Source organism: Cryptotermes secundus, unplaced genomic scaffold, assembly GCF_002891405.2.
Source record: "Cryptotermes secundus unplaced genomic scaffold, Csec_1.0 scaffold145, whole genome shotgun sequence".
In the NCBI taxonomy this organism is placed as follows: Eukaryota; Metazoa; Arthropoda; class Insecta; order Blattodea; family Kalotermitidae; genus Cryptotermes; species Cryptotermes secundus.
The window spans coordinates 399,157-413,724 of NW_019727392.1; the positions used below are offsets into that span (position 1 = coordinate 399,157).

At 40.1% G+C, this 14,568-nt stretch overlaps 2 protein-coding genes across 3 annotated transcripts in view; one reads left to right on the forward strand and one right to left on the reverse strand.

The window, feature by feature from the left end:
• The window catches only part of LOC111864627 (A disintegrin and metalloproteinase with thrombospondin motifs 9), a 363,750-nt gene extending 360,771 nt beyond the window's left edge, over positions 1-2,979 (reverse strand). Inside the window, exon 1 of the mRNA XM_023852002.2 lies at positions 1,451-2,979. Coding sequence (XP_023707770.2) covers positions 1,451-1,757 — 307 coding nt within the window. The 5' untranslated portion in view covers positions 1,758-2,979. The remainder of the gene's footprint in view (positions 1-1,450) is intronic.
• A 5,630-nt stretch (positions 2,980-8,609) lies between these two features.
• On the forward strand, positions 8,610-13,364 carry LOC111864641 (lethal(2)neighbour of tid protein). Of its 2 annotated transcripts, none has more exons than XM_023852028.2 (2): positions 8,610-10,122; positions 12,027-13,364. In XM_023852028.2, the coding sequence occupies exon 1, from the start codon at positions 8,812-8,814 to the stop codon at positions 10,117-10,119; it is 1,308 nt and encodes a 435-aa protein (XP_023707796.1). In that variant the 5' UTR covers positions 8,610-8,811; the 3' UTR covers positions 10,120-10,122; positions 12,027-13,364. The 2 variants fall into 2 exon arrangements, with proteins under 2 accessions (XP_023707796.1, XP_023707798.1); XM_023852030.2 differs by having other exon boundaries at positions 8,610-9,819.
• Positions 13,365-14,568: the final 1,204 nt, after the last annotated feature.

Here is a 14,568-nt window from a genome sequence, read left to right on the forward strand (position 1 = left end):
GGTATATCTCGAAAAGCATTGTATCTATAGCAATTTTTATGCCCTTTAGATATTAATATATATAAAATATTAAAAAAAATGGAACTACTGTAAAATGTGACGTGTACAGCAGGGTGCTGAAATACAATGTTACAGCGCACGTTAAATAAACCCAGTCCCCCCTTTCAAGCATTAACGCAAGGCCATGAATCGGATCTTACATTGTCACGGTCGTAGGTTCCAAATATTCTCCTCAGCACCTTGTTCTCAAACACCCCCGTCTATCAGCACCTGTTCTCAAACACCCCCGTCTATGTTCCTCCCTTAAAGTCAGAGACCAAGTTTCCATCTATATACAGACTTAACCTTCAGAAAAGAATATTGGATACAATTTTGTATGAAGTTGATAGCAGTGATATCCCCCGATAATTACTACAGTCAGTTTTATCACCCTTCTTGTGAACTGGTACAGTAATAGACTCCTTCCATTGATCAGACAATTCTTCCCTATTCCAAATAGAATTGCCCGGTTTACGGATCTCAGACCGTAATGTTTCACCTCTTGCCTGAAGTAGTCCTGCTGGAATTTGATCACTACCTGGCGATTTATACTTTTTTCCAACTTTGCAATTGCAATTTCAACCTCAAAATTACTCGATCAGGTACTAACGGCTCCGCTGTGTGTGTTTCTATCACTGACCCTACGTACATTCAATTACTGAGAGAAGTAGTTCCTCCACCTATTCAAAATGTTGTGAGAATCTGCAAGCAGATCACCATTCTCATCCTTCACTAAGTTACTTCCAGAATACCAAAAGTTACAGTGTATATATTAACCATTAAACACAGCAGCCAAGTACATAATACACAAATATGCAAATGTACGGTAAGAAAAGGCTAAAGTTATACCTGGGCTTAATTAATTAAGCACCACGCCATTAAGACGTATGGGGGGAGTTGAGTTATAGATCCACCATACTTAACCTCGACACTAGATGGAAGTGAGAGGGCGGCTTAGCGTCTCTGCGCCTTTAAATCCAGGTAACCATTGTATTGGAACCTGGGCGGTCCCAGAGCTGGTCTGGACGTTATGGGCTCCCCTACCGGAAGTCGAACGCCGACCCCTCGGTTGTCCAGCCCTTAGCCTTGTCACTACATCAACTAACCTGTTCTGGCTGCATACAAATGTATAATTACATAAGAAGAGCAAGTTAGGAGCCGGGAAGGCTCAGCCGACATAGCGACCGGCTACGAGCCGATCTCCGCACAGGCGTCGAGGCCTGCGCTAGCGACTAGTCAGCCTCCTATCGAATGGGGAAAGAGGGCGCGGCGTCAAGCTGACCACTCTAGCTAGTGTCGATGTCAAGAATGGTGGAGCTATACCTCGCCCCCCTTCCGACATATCTACAGGGCATGGTGCATAAGGAATTAAGCACAGGGACAAATTTACATTTTATTATCATCAACTCACCAGTGCTCTTGGTGTAGTCGTCGGCCTTCTCGTTCAGCAGCGTCGCCGTCGAGGTCACGACGTCCAGTCCCTCAACAGGAGTGCTGTATCCGCCGAAAATCGTAGTTACAGCATTTTCAGTTCTGCGAGATTCATAATCATGTGTCCTGAGTTTGTATCCTCTTTGAGGTTTATTTTCTGCCACATTTTTCGAACTAAACACGCCTGCGCCGACAGCTGTCCACAGAAGTATTATGAGGACGGTCAACAATATTATTGCAACAATGGCTGCTATGCCAACAGCTCTCTGCCCGAAACGTGACGTCATTGTGTCTTGTGTTCAGGACGTTCTATACTTATAATCGAGAACGGATAATTTTGCATAATTAACTTTCATGTCTTCACTGCTTTCGCCTTCTTAAATAGCTACAGAGTTCAATATATCCTACTATGCTTTATTGCACATAAAGTAATGCATAAAGCTCACGAAAGAAGACATCCATACTTCCTACGGACCCTACAAAACTATTCCAAATCTTTGGATGTTTTACGAAAGTTTCATTTAGCGTGGTAATCATACGAGAAAGAGAATTCTGGGTTCATGAATATGCTTCCAGAAAGAAATGTTCCTGTACAACTCGCTGTGTTCGGCGCACGGTTTCACAGTTGTTCTAACCTATAAGCATAATGTACCAAGAGGCAGTTAATCATGTTTATTGCCACTCTTACATAACCTCACATAAATGCTTATTACATGTATTTATTCGGTAGGAAAGAGACGTGAAGGTTCCTGCACAATATTTTGAAATCCCCGAATGTGGTTTCCGAAAAATCCGAAAGTCATTTGCGTCTTATTTTATACACCGGCAAGTTCTAAGTCTTAAATGAAGAAAAGAGCGCTGTTTCTTTATGTCAACCTAAATAGATTTCTTCATATACAGCACTTCGATAAGAATGTCATCAATAATGGCCTATCCCTCAGTGGCATTGTTGGCAGTGATGTACTCGCGACAATACTGGATCGTGGGATAAGCATTCTGAATCCGATTAATACCTAATATTTACGTCTTCTAATTTAAGTTGTGTTTCCTGCGTTTGCACTCTGTACACATCCACGAGGAAACAGCACTTCAACAGTGAACATTCTTTCTTGACACAATTCTTCACAATGTAACAGGGAGACATTGTCAGAAGTTCAAGGCATAACTGGTTGAGATCACTTGTCGTACGATGGTGATTGGATTTATCGGGTTCACGGTTGCAACACATACGGGCAAATAAATGTTGGTTAAGTTCCGTTCTATGAAAATAAATGCACTGCGATGCGAATACACGGTTAACATTTAAAAGCGATGTATCAAATGAAGTGTCCGTATAGAAAAAAATATAAGACAAACATTGGACTAATACTGCATTTAGACACGAGGCAGTGTTAAATTCAACTTCTACTACTACCCAGCACAACGTTACAGCACGACTCCCGCGCGCGGCTATTTAGCCGGTACCACCCCCACTACATACAGCAACGATAACCTAACCAGCTAACACCAATGTGCGACGACTAACTGAGAATGCCAAGACATCACAGAAGAGCTACAAAAGCGGACTAAGAATAAGTGGTTAGTTCGGTAAAGTGACGAGAGAGCGCTCCGCAGACTTAATATCTTTCTGCCCGTAAGCGGCCGACCGGATATTTCCGTAAGTCTTCGGAAAGTGATCTGTGGTGGAGTGAGTCAACGGCACGCTGCTCATTCGGGCATTGTACGTGTAGGAAGGAGGATGTCTGATTGTGTCATATTTGCACCGTGATGGCGAAGGCAGAACATGGACAAGTTCAGAGATTGTACAGTATCTTGCTGAAGGAGCGATGTGATGAAGACATGTATTATCTCAAGGCAGATTTAAACAACAGACAAACCTACTGCAACACAACCTCTTATTATAAAACTGTTATTCCAATAACGTGTCAGTCCTGTAAAGTGCGTAAGCTAGTTGTGTTGTAAACTGTGTGTCTAGAACCCCTAAGAGTTCCTTTCCTTTTGCACTCTTACAAAACAAGATAATTAAAATTACGACTGCAATGATCTGTGCACTGATAGACCCGATTGTATGGTTATTATAATATATATTGATTTTTACCTTCGACACGGCAATTTACCAAGTAATTCACTCACTTTTATCGTGTTAATTGTGCGTTTATTCGGATTTAAATACAATTAATACTAATTAATAGTGACATAAACTTTTAATTCGCTAATTTTTTTATATCTAAACTAATCTTAAGGCTGATATTAAGACATTTTAAACTAATCAGTACATTCCTACACAGCAGAATAACAGCTATACTGTGCATAAAATATTATGAATCGATCATAAAATGGACAAATTGTAATATATGATTTATATGCAAATTACAAACTCAATAATTTAAGTTTGTGGAATGTATCGCCTGATGATGCCTTCATGAGAAATCGAAACATGTAGTAAAATTGTATTTTAACTCAAATAAGCGCACGTTTAACACGATATAATTGTGAGCGGGTTATTTCCTAGGTTTGCTGCGTCGACGGCAAAACACACAGGCCCAACAAGGTGTGCTCCTTGACGATGTTTATTATAAGTCATTACTATTCCTTGTTCTGCTTCTACAAAAGAAGACCCCCCCCCTCAATAGCTTCGAAAATGCAGACTGCAACGTTTGCTTGTAAAAGTACTAAAATGTGTTCACATTTTATGCGAATTTGAAATGCTACGATATATAAAAAATATATTAACAAAGTCACGATTTATGCGCAAACTTTGAAATAATGCGAATCATAGAACATTCGGCAAGAATCGCATTTGTTTCAAAGTTTGTGGTGAATTATGCGAGGTCTTAAGGAACGCATCCTCTCGCAAAAAAATGCGACCGCAGAGTAGCAACGGACTGAACCTTACATCATTAAGCTCCGACGCTGTTCGCATAAACCCAAACTCAAGCCATCTGAATCTAATCCACACAATCCCAGCACAAATCCTGAGAAAGTCCTGTAGTTCAATATTATATAAGTCACGCATTTGTGTTCCAAGTACCGTTTCCCAGAACCTTTCACTTCTTTCTCGCTTCCGAATTCCACATCACTTCACAGCCCGTTGTAACGGCTTGTATTTAATTTCTCCAATAAGTGGAGGGCAGGAATGTAAACCACGCAGTTCTTTGTTATGTAATTGTCTCCATTCCACGGAATTTTAAGTTTCACCACTGTCACCACAGGAGCCCGCCCCTAGTCTCTTATCTGAACCCCTCCCACACACACACACACACACACACACCCCGTGTCTGTTAGATCCATTTTCCTCTATACCAGTATATTCTGAAGCTGTGTGTTCCAAGTGACTCTTCTCTTTAGGTTTTCCGACTACAACGTTATTTACAAGATCACTCGCAACACCGTCCAGTGTGCTTGATTAATAAAAGTTGTATTTCACTTTCTCATTATCCTTAACCTGTTTCGGTCGGATTGACCATCTTCAGAAGGCTGCAATCAACATTTAGGAAACCACTGTTACAATATCATTAATATATAAAACGTTATATGCCTATCTCCTTTGCCCCTGTTCCGAGTTATAAAACTCAGTCCAGTGGCCTCCGAATCCCCTGAACGAGACAGAATTGTGACCGTAATAATGAGCATGTGAACGAAGATAGCGAATATATAAAATTTCGCGTTGATTCCTTATGTTCTTAACAAGTCTCTCAGTACAAGTCGAAAAATTACGTACAGTTAGGCAATATAAAGTCTTCACTCTGGCAATCGAAATACGTGGTTGTGTAGGCCTCAGTCAAAGAAGGTAGGGTTAAAAGGAACACCACACACAGTGCAGGGTCATTCCGTGTGAAGTCATCCAGATAAGTCGCTCCACCATTTAAAAAAAATATATTTTGTACACTTTTTTTTTACATGTTTTCATACTTCAAAAATATTTAAAAAAAAAATTAATGAGCTCGGTTCTCCCGGTACAGCCATTTTTATAATACAAAAGAACGCGTTTTCGGCTGAAATGGAGGTTTGCATTCTCTTCTATATCTCGATAACTACTGAAGCTAGAGAGACTCCAATAAAAAACCAATTTGTTCTCCATGATATGGACCACAGTTCATGTAATTACAAGTTTTTACTCAACTCACTTCTTCTAGGTCTAATTAAGCTTGAAACTTACCTATCGATTTTGGGGATAAAGCTATTTTTGACCTTCAAAAATCATTGGGAGGGGGAAAGTATCTGATAATTCAATTCCACAATTCCAACTAGTGCAGAATTTAAGAATACGTGGATCTTTACATCAGTTCCCTCACACGCCTTCATGGCGTAGTTCTTAATTAGATAAGCGCAGGGAAAACTTTACTTTTGCCTATGTCGTAGGCCCCCCACGTGACAACTACTTTACTGAATACCTCTTCAGCTCGATCAACCTCCCTCATTTAATATTTATTTTGATCCCAGTCTTGCTGGGTTGTGCCGATACCTAACTCGCGATTGGTTACGAAAGAGTGCGAATATTGTCATGTCAGGGCAAATGTAAATATATCAAGGTCGTGAGAGACAACATGTAAACTGAAAGAACTGCGGCAAAACATGTAAACACGACCTACGACCGAACTGCCTGCATTTCCTGCAGGAAATGTGAGTGGTGATGGGTAGACATGCCGGTCACGGTAGCCCAGCGGTCTAAGGCATGTACTGTCTTGGCTCGCTCGGAAACCGGGATCGTGGGTTCGAATCCCACTCAGGGCATGGATGTTTAGTTTGTGTGTGTGCGTTTTTCTGTGTTCGTGTACAGGTAGAGGCCTTGCGACGAGCTGATCACCCGCCCAAGGAGTCCTACCGAATGTGTAAGATTTAGAAAAGCCGCAGTGAACGGAGAAGTTCATGGAGGTAGGCCTAGGCCCACTGGGGCTGTAGTGCCAAGGAAAAAAAATCGGCAGAGAATGACACACGTTAATCACTTTATATATGTGCGTATAAATTAGCGCAGTTGGTTGAAGCACCACGCTACAAGCCGGAAGGATACGGGTTCCATTCCCGATGAGGTCATTATATTTTTCAACTGACCCAATCCTTCCCGCGGCAAATTGCTTTGGAGGTGACTCAGCCTCTAACAGAAATGAGTACCAGTAAAGGGCGGCCGGCGCTTAAGACTGACAACTTCACCGTCATCTATGAGCCGATTGTTTAGAAAATGTGGAAGTCTCGAAGTCTCACAACCCTATGGGCCTCCACGGCCTGTTACAAATATAATTTATACGTAAAATATTTTTTTTATTGCTAGTGGGGTGGGACTAAGTCCCTTGTACTGCGGCGACTTCTGGCCTATTGTACCAGCCTCAGATGATAGGTGAGGGTGATTGTGGAGCAATTGGTGGAATGAAGATTGGCAGGTGAAACCGAAGTACTCGGAGAAAACCTACCCCAGCGCCACTTTGTCCACCACAAATCCTACTTGACCAGACCCCGGGATCGAACCCGGGCCGCCGCGGTGGGAAGCCAGCACCTAACCGCTTGAGCTATGGCGCGGCCCAATATACGTAAAGTACAGGTACATCGTGGTATAGTCCGTGAGGGCTGTATATCTCGAAAACCTTTGTATCTATAGCAATTTTCATGCCCTTTAGATATCAATATATATAAAATATCAAAAAAAAGGAACTACTGTAAAATGTGACGTGTACAGCAGGGTGCTTAACTACAATGTTACAGCGCACGTTAAATAAACCCAATCCCCCCCTTTCAAGCATTAACGCAAGGCCATGAATCGGCTCTTACATTGTCACGGTCCTAGGTTATTTGACGTTCAATGCATTGAGTGCTACAAAGTCGAGGGTAAGCATGACTCTAAAGACAAACGTCACTTTTGCACGTGATGGAAGCAGTCGGCCTACAAATCCATTCTGAATGTGCCATGGGTAATAACACGTTTCGAGATATTTTTCGCTGTTTCTTTAGCTGTCCGACTTTGAAGAGGCCGATGACATATTAATTACTGAATGATTAAATTAGCTGTATGGATTTAAGTATGACATATGAAACGAGGAATTTATAGTGAAAGGGGTATGCGGTAATTGTTAATGTCTTAAGGAGTTGCTTTGTCACTGCCGGAACCTAGAATGAATACGAGGTACCGCTGAAATACATATTGTGGCATATAGACCTGCTGCTACGAGGTGACCCCTGTACACAATAGCCGTTGCTAGGTAACGCCCGCTACATACACGCACGCAACAACTCAACATCGGTGATGTAACCCTTTTATAGGCAACAGATTGGTAAACCCGAGCCTAAAACAATAAAGTGATTTTTGGGGGCTGTGTTTTCTGTTCGGTCCGTTCAAAGAGGTTATAAGGAAGACAACTGGGGGGATCCAGTTACTTGAGAGTTGAAAGTTCGGCTTTGAAGGAAATTAATTCGTTTGTTCTCGCGTATAGCCTTGACCGTCGTTATTATCAATAATAAATCACCTCTGTAATTAATTCTCAACTGCTAAATATTCTAAAAATTATTATTAAATGTTTTCAATTGATTACAATAAATACTTCGCGTACGGTGCCCGGCAGTATTCCAAGTAGCTTTTAAAGATATTTTGACGGAGGTGGGCCGGAGTTCGATGTTCGTCTTAACGTTCTGGGTTAACTGACATCTGCAGCAATTCTGAATCCAGCGGGCGGGGGACACCCGAAGCTTAGCTTCTCATTTTCTCTGCACTGACCGTCACCTACAGAACGACAAATGTTGGTCATGGGTACCGAAGTTCTGGGTACCCCAGAAACTTTCCGAATTCGAAGTCTGGCATTTTATCTCGGAGTTTGCCCGTCTTGGTGTTTCAAGTGCAGCTGAACAGAGTATTTACACAGTGTTGCTATTTACAGAGCTTGTTCAGCCATTCTCTTCCCGTATTTTGCTTCTGAATTGTGGAGCCATAAATTTCAGAGGCAAAACAGATGCGTCGAATATAAACAAACAGTCTCTTTACCCTTAACTCTGTTCGTCTGTCTCGAAAACCACACGCTGCTACATAATGCTACCACTCGGGCAAGCCTACCGTGGTCTATGTGGCATCCCAGCGGGTAGCGCGAGTGCATCAGTTATTTCGCCCACCAATAGATGTCAGGCAGTACTGGCCGTCAATCCATTTCTACGCCGTATGCTACCGGCAATTATTTATTTTGTACTAATGATTCTAATTATATCTAAAACTACATGGAACATATCGTCTTTGCCGATAACGTCATCGACGTATGGCAATGGGAAGCGTGCTTAGAATCGAAATGTAGATGGGAGGGAAGTCCGGCTTCCATCAAATTGCTGTAAACTTAGACATGAGAATGAAAGTTGTCTGAGGCAAACATGGCGCCGCATGGTAGGCAAAGTAATGCTGTTGGTAAAAGAAATGTGCTGAAAGTAATTAAGCTGTGTTTCGAGAAGTACTTAACAAAACAGTTTCTGTATTCACTGGTATTTGATCCCCATAGATTGACTTTTGTAGCATGTTGTCTTTTGCTGGCAGAAGTCGTGGTCAATATTCTAGTTATCCAGCAAGTGAAATACACAGAGATTGATTGGGTGGCGTACATGCAGGAAGTGGAGGGTGTTTTGAATGGAACTTTTGATTACACGCATCTGAAAGGTGACACAGGACCACTTGTTTATCCAGCAGGCTTTGTTTATATTTATACTGTGTTGTACTACGTCACAAATCATGGACAAAATATAAGACTTGCACAGTATATATTCGCTTCTTTGTACATCTCCCTTCTTTGCTTAGTATTCAGAATTTACATGAAAAGCAAGAAAGTGCCTCCTTATGTTTTGGTTCTAACTTCTTGTTCTTCGTATCGCATCCATTCAATATTCGTGCTGCGACTATTCAATGATCCCGTGGCCATGGTTTTGTTTTATGCATCAGTGAATCTCTTCTTAGATTCCAAATGGAGCCTGGCAAGTTTGTTATATAGCATGGCAGTATCAGTGAAAATGAATATTCTGCTATTTGCACCAGCCATTCTGTTGATGTACTTAACATGCCTTGGCCTGAAGGGAACATTAATACAGTTGACAATATGTGCGTCTGTTCAGATTCTTCTTGGTATGCCATTTATTCTGACTAATCCTATAGCTTATATTCATGGTGCTTTCAACCTTGGTCGTGTATTTTTGTATGAGTGGACGGTGAATTGGAGGTTTATGCCAGAGGACATTTTCACAAGTTTGTACTTTCATATGGGGCTCCTTGTGTTGCACATAACCTTACTTCTGTTCTTCTATAATTCTGCGCTGACCTGCCTTCAAAGTTATGCTACGCTAATTGGTATCGAGAAGAAGGTGAGGAGACAGCTTTCGAACCGCACAGAAAAGGTGAATATGGACACAGCATCACAGTTGCTGTTGCTGCCACTTTTCACTGCCAACCTCATTGGCATAGCCTGCAGTAGGTCCTTGCATTACCAGTTCTATGTCTGGTACTTCCACAGTCTTCCCTATCTTCTTTGGTCTACTCATTTTACAAGTATTGGTAGGCTGTGCATCCTTGGAATCATTGAACTGTGTTGGAACACTTTTCCATCAACATATCTGAGCAGCATCACATTACACTTGTGCCACATCATTATCTTGTTAGGTCTGGCTAGAAGCAGGCCAACTCTGAAGCTGAAATAAGAGGTAAGTGACAAATATGGTTAAAAGTAGAGAATAAAGCATTAATTCCCAAAATCACAGGACAGTCTCTATCAGTAACTGACAATCAGGTTGTGTGGAATCATGCTTGTGTTAAGCACAAGCAGCCATTTCACAGCTGTTACGAACATGTTGTCACCTGTGGTTTGGAGTGTACAGTGTTTGTCAGAACCATTTTTTGGGAAATTGGTTTTGAAGTAAGGGAGTCAGCTGCAGTTTAAATGTGACTTAGAAGAAAGCTCATTCTGAAATCTCTCACTTGAAAGTATGTAGAGATATTGCAACGCAATACAGGTGACAATGTGCACGCAAAACATTGTTAAACTCATAACTGATATAAAGCATCAATTATTCTCCAGCTTGGGTGAAATATGAAACTTGGTAACATATCTCCGATATATTGCCTCCGTTTACTGGTATGTGGTGGCATGCAGTAGCCTAGTATTAGTATTTATTCAGTATTCCAGACATTCACAAGATGGATACAGAACTTGTCCTTACTTAGTATGTACATACAGACCAATTACAAAAGTTGTTTACATGGAACATTACAACAGTATAAAATATAAATAGTTAATACCTTAGATTACATAAATAAAAAGTCAGAAACATGTAATTTAAGAACAGACATATTTTATAAGAAATCCACAATAAACAAATAATTATTATTTACAAATAGTAAAAAAAATCCTTCAGATTACAGAAAATGAGATTAATTGGCAGTGTACCCATAGAACTCACAATTATAACAAAACAGGCATTATAAAATGGGTTTACAATGAACAAAAAATCATAAATTAGAAATATAATACGCAAGTGAGCCATAAATGTTACCTTCAGATATGTTTATTACAAATACTCTCAATATTGATCAAAGTACCTTCTAATGAGTAGAATGAATTTATGTATACAAATTTTTTAAAGTGGTTTCGAATTTAACTATGTTACCATTAACATTCTTAATATGAAAGGGTAATTGGTTAAAGATTTTTATCCCTGAATAATAGGCTCCTTTTTGATAAATGGATAAGTTTGCCTGTGGAATATATAGATTATTACTTTGCCTAGTTTATAGGTTGTGACATTTAATGCTTGTTATAAAAAGGTCTGTATGTTGAACTACAAACATCAATAAGGACGATAAATATTGAGATGTCAGAGGCAAATTATGTAGTTTCTTAAATAAGTCTCTACATGAAACCCTATTCCCACATCCTTCCATAATTCTAATTGTTTTTTTCTGTAAACAAAAAATTGTGGCGCTATGTGGGGAATTACTAGTTGGTGAAGGTACTATGCCATAGGAACAATTACCGGTGAGGTGCATTTTTTCAGTTGAGCTAATCCTTCCTGCTGCACTATGGCCCTGGGATCAACTCAGTCTCTAACAGAATGGTACCAGGAATATTCCTGGGGGTAATATTCCTGTAAGGCTGACAACCTCACTGCCATCTGTGAGCCGATTGTCTAGAAAATGTGGGAGCCTCAACATCTCACAACCCTATGGGCTCCCACGGACTGTTACAGAGATACCTTTACTTTTTTTACTGACATGTACTGAGGCTAGTCCTGGAATTTTATGATCGACTGTTGTATTAACTGCTTAGAAACTTGAGAATGGTTGTGTTCAGTTATTTTTTTTTTGGCTTGTACTTACTATAGGTGAATAAATTTGGAATTGTGGTTGGAAGAAATTGTCAGGGTAAGAGCTGATGTAGCTTTGTGTTTAGTAGAATTGCATATTTACGTACCAGAATGAACTGATGTTACATCGGTTCTCAGTATACTGTCACAAAATAACAATATTAATAATTTGAATTCCAGTTTTCTCAAATAGAAAAGCCCAGTCTTAACTGGATCCTTATATTATTTGTTTCTGTTTGTTTTAGCACGCCAAGTGTCATCTGAATTGTACAGAATTGAAGTGTGTGTACTGAGGAGGGAATGGCTACAGAGAACCACAGGTCAATCCACAAGTCTCAGGGTTTATTTTAAGGAAATCCTAAATACTAGTACAAATCCATTCTCCATACCCTGTGACAAGAACTTTGATGCTGTATGCAGAAGAGGACAGTGAAGTGAGATTTTCTTGCAGTCCACGTCACTCAGTATGACAGTACTATGTAACATCATGAATCCTTTTCTTGATTAGTGTTAAACCTACAGTCTTATCTGCAACAATTTATGAAAATTTTATAAAAGCTAGTCACTTTAAAAGTTTTCACAACATGTTTCAACCCAATTGGGCATCATCAGGTGTTGAAAGTTGTGGGTGAGGAAACTGCTGTCTTTCTGCATTGATGTTAAGTTGTTGATATTTGGTTCCCCAAGCTTATATTAAGTTTTAATAAATTGTTGCACATAAGACTGTAGAATTAACACTAAGTGAGAAGTGCAACAGGATGCTTTAATATAATTATTACCTTTTCTTGGTGTTTATGTACATAAACTCTTTGACAAAACAGGAATCTTCAAAACTTTCCTTCATGAAACAGGGAACATTTTGAAGGTCAAGCTTTTTGCTGTGTCCACATTTTTAAATTGTGCTAATATTTGGTCCATTTAAATGTTCCTAAAATAACAATATATATACCTGGCTGTAATACAATTGTTTTTACTTTGATTTTCCTTTAAGACATGGATTACCTTTTTAAGTTTGAAAAAAATGGGTTAAAATCAGTTTCTGTAGAAATATCATCCAGAAACTATGGTTTGCCACAGAACTTGGTAATCCGTACATTTCCAAAGCATATATCATGATCAGTTTTCTGGTATTTTAATCATTATACTCATGTGCAATTTGTACACTTCTCTGAAGAACTCTGCCTTTTGGGATGTAATGCTGTGTATTCAATTGAAGGTCAGCTGATGTTTCAGAGGAACGTATCGCCTCCATCTTAAGGCTTGAAGTATAAGTCATGTAAGAAACCAGTGTGAAGAAGGTAGTCATCTTTCAATGGACTACATGGTGTTATATGCCAGAAGATAGAACTCTTCATAACCACTGCTGTGAGAAACTCAAATCCTACGTGTACAGTTCTGTGTTTTTGTGCTGTTAGATTACAGCCTGTGTCTCCACTTTTGAAGTACATTTTACAGTGATAACATCGATGGGATGTGATGCCATATTTCCATTGCCTTCTTTTTCCCCCGCTTAGTGGGGGGTGGAACCCAGCTGGGTCCACTTGGCATGGTGACCACTGATTGGCCTATTGTACCTGCCCCAGGTGATTATGATGATTGAGAATTTTGTGGAATGAAGATTGGCAGGGGAAACCGAAGTACTCGGAGAAAACCCGCCCCAGTGCCACTTTGTCCACCACAAATCCCACTTGACCAGACCCAGGATCGAACCTGGGCCACTGCAGTGGGAAGCCAGCGACTAACCGCTTTAGCTGTGGCACGGCCTTTTCCACTGCCTCTGTTTCTGTTCAATCAAAGAGACAGAAACAGAGTGTTGGCTTTGGAAGTATCTCATGTCCATGATCTGTTGACAGGCGAGGGTTGCTGTATGCCACAGTTGTCAAATGTTGCTTAGTTATTAATGCAGTGAATTGCACAAGGCGGACTTTAATTGGAATTGTTTTCCACATGACAGAGTCAGTGATTTTGTCCTTTTTAATTAAAGATGTGGCACCATTAGGGTAATTTAGAATTTGGAAAGGTGCACTGCAAGCAAATGCTTGATATCACAGAATTAGAAGCCAGCAAATAATATTCATGTGGAAAGCAAAACAGTTTTCAGTTTGCTAGAGACTGTTGCCGGATGCAAAAGGCATATGAGATGAGTCAGGGATCACAGAGAGTGCTCCTGCCACACGTTCTGTGTGAGAACAGTGTAACAAGACTAGTCTTGTTTTCTTTGTTGTATTAAGTATTCATTTGTTACCACATTCTTGAAGTGTGTCTAATATTTGTTAAATTGTTTGTTTATTAAAATTGTTTTGTTATTCTGTATTCATTTTTTCTTGTGGTCAGACATGTTTAAGGGGGAAAGTAATGAGTTTTGTGTACTGAAACCCACAACTCAACAGTAGCGTGTTTGTTGAGGAAATGGCACCTACTCACTCTCCGTATTTGTAGTCAGCAATCTATTAACACATAACATGGCCCATTGGAAACTACTGATTTCTGGGTGTTGGCCAGTGGACCACATCACTTTTACCTTTCCAGAACTGGATGTATTCTGACATTTAACAATTCCTTGTGAATTCCCGAGAAAAATATCTACTAAGATACACGTTGCTCTGTGATGTGATGACATCTGTGGCCATTGCTTTTGTTTATCTGTCATAAGCTACAGAACCTGTGATTATTGTATATACTATGTGACGTTTGAGTGGCCTTGATCTGTTTCAAGGTCCTGTAAGATTGATTTTTAGGTCATGTATTTTTGGTAGGATAAGGAAAATGTTGAATTTTGTCTATTTT

Excerpts from the sequence above, each read along its gene's own strand:
- LOC111864641 (XM_023852028.2), top strand. The coding sequence starts at position 8,812 with ATGGCGCCGCATGGTAGGCAAAGTAATGCTGTTGGTAAAAGAAATGTG.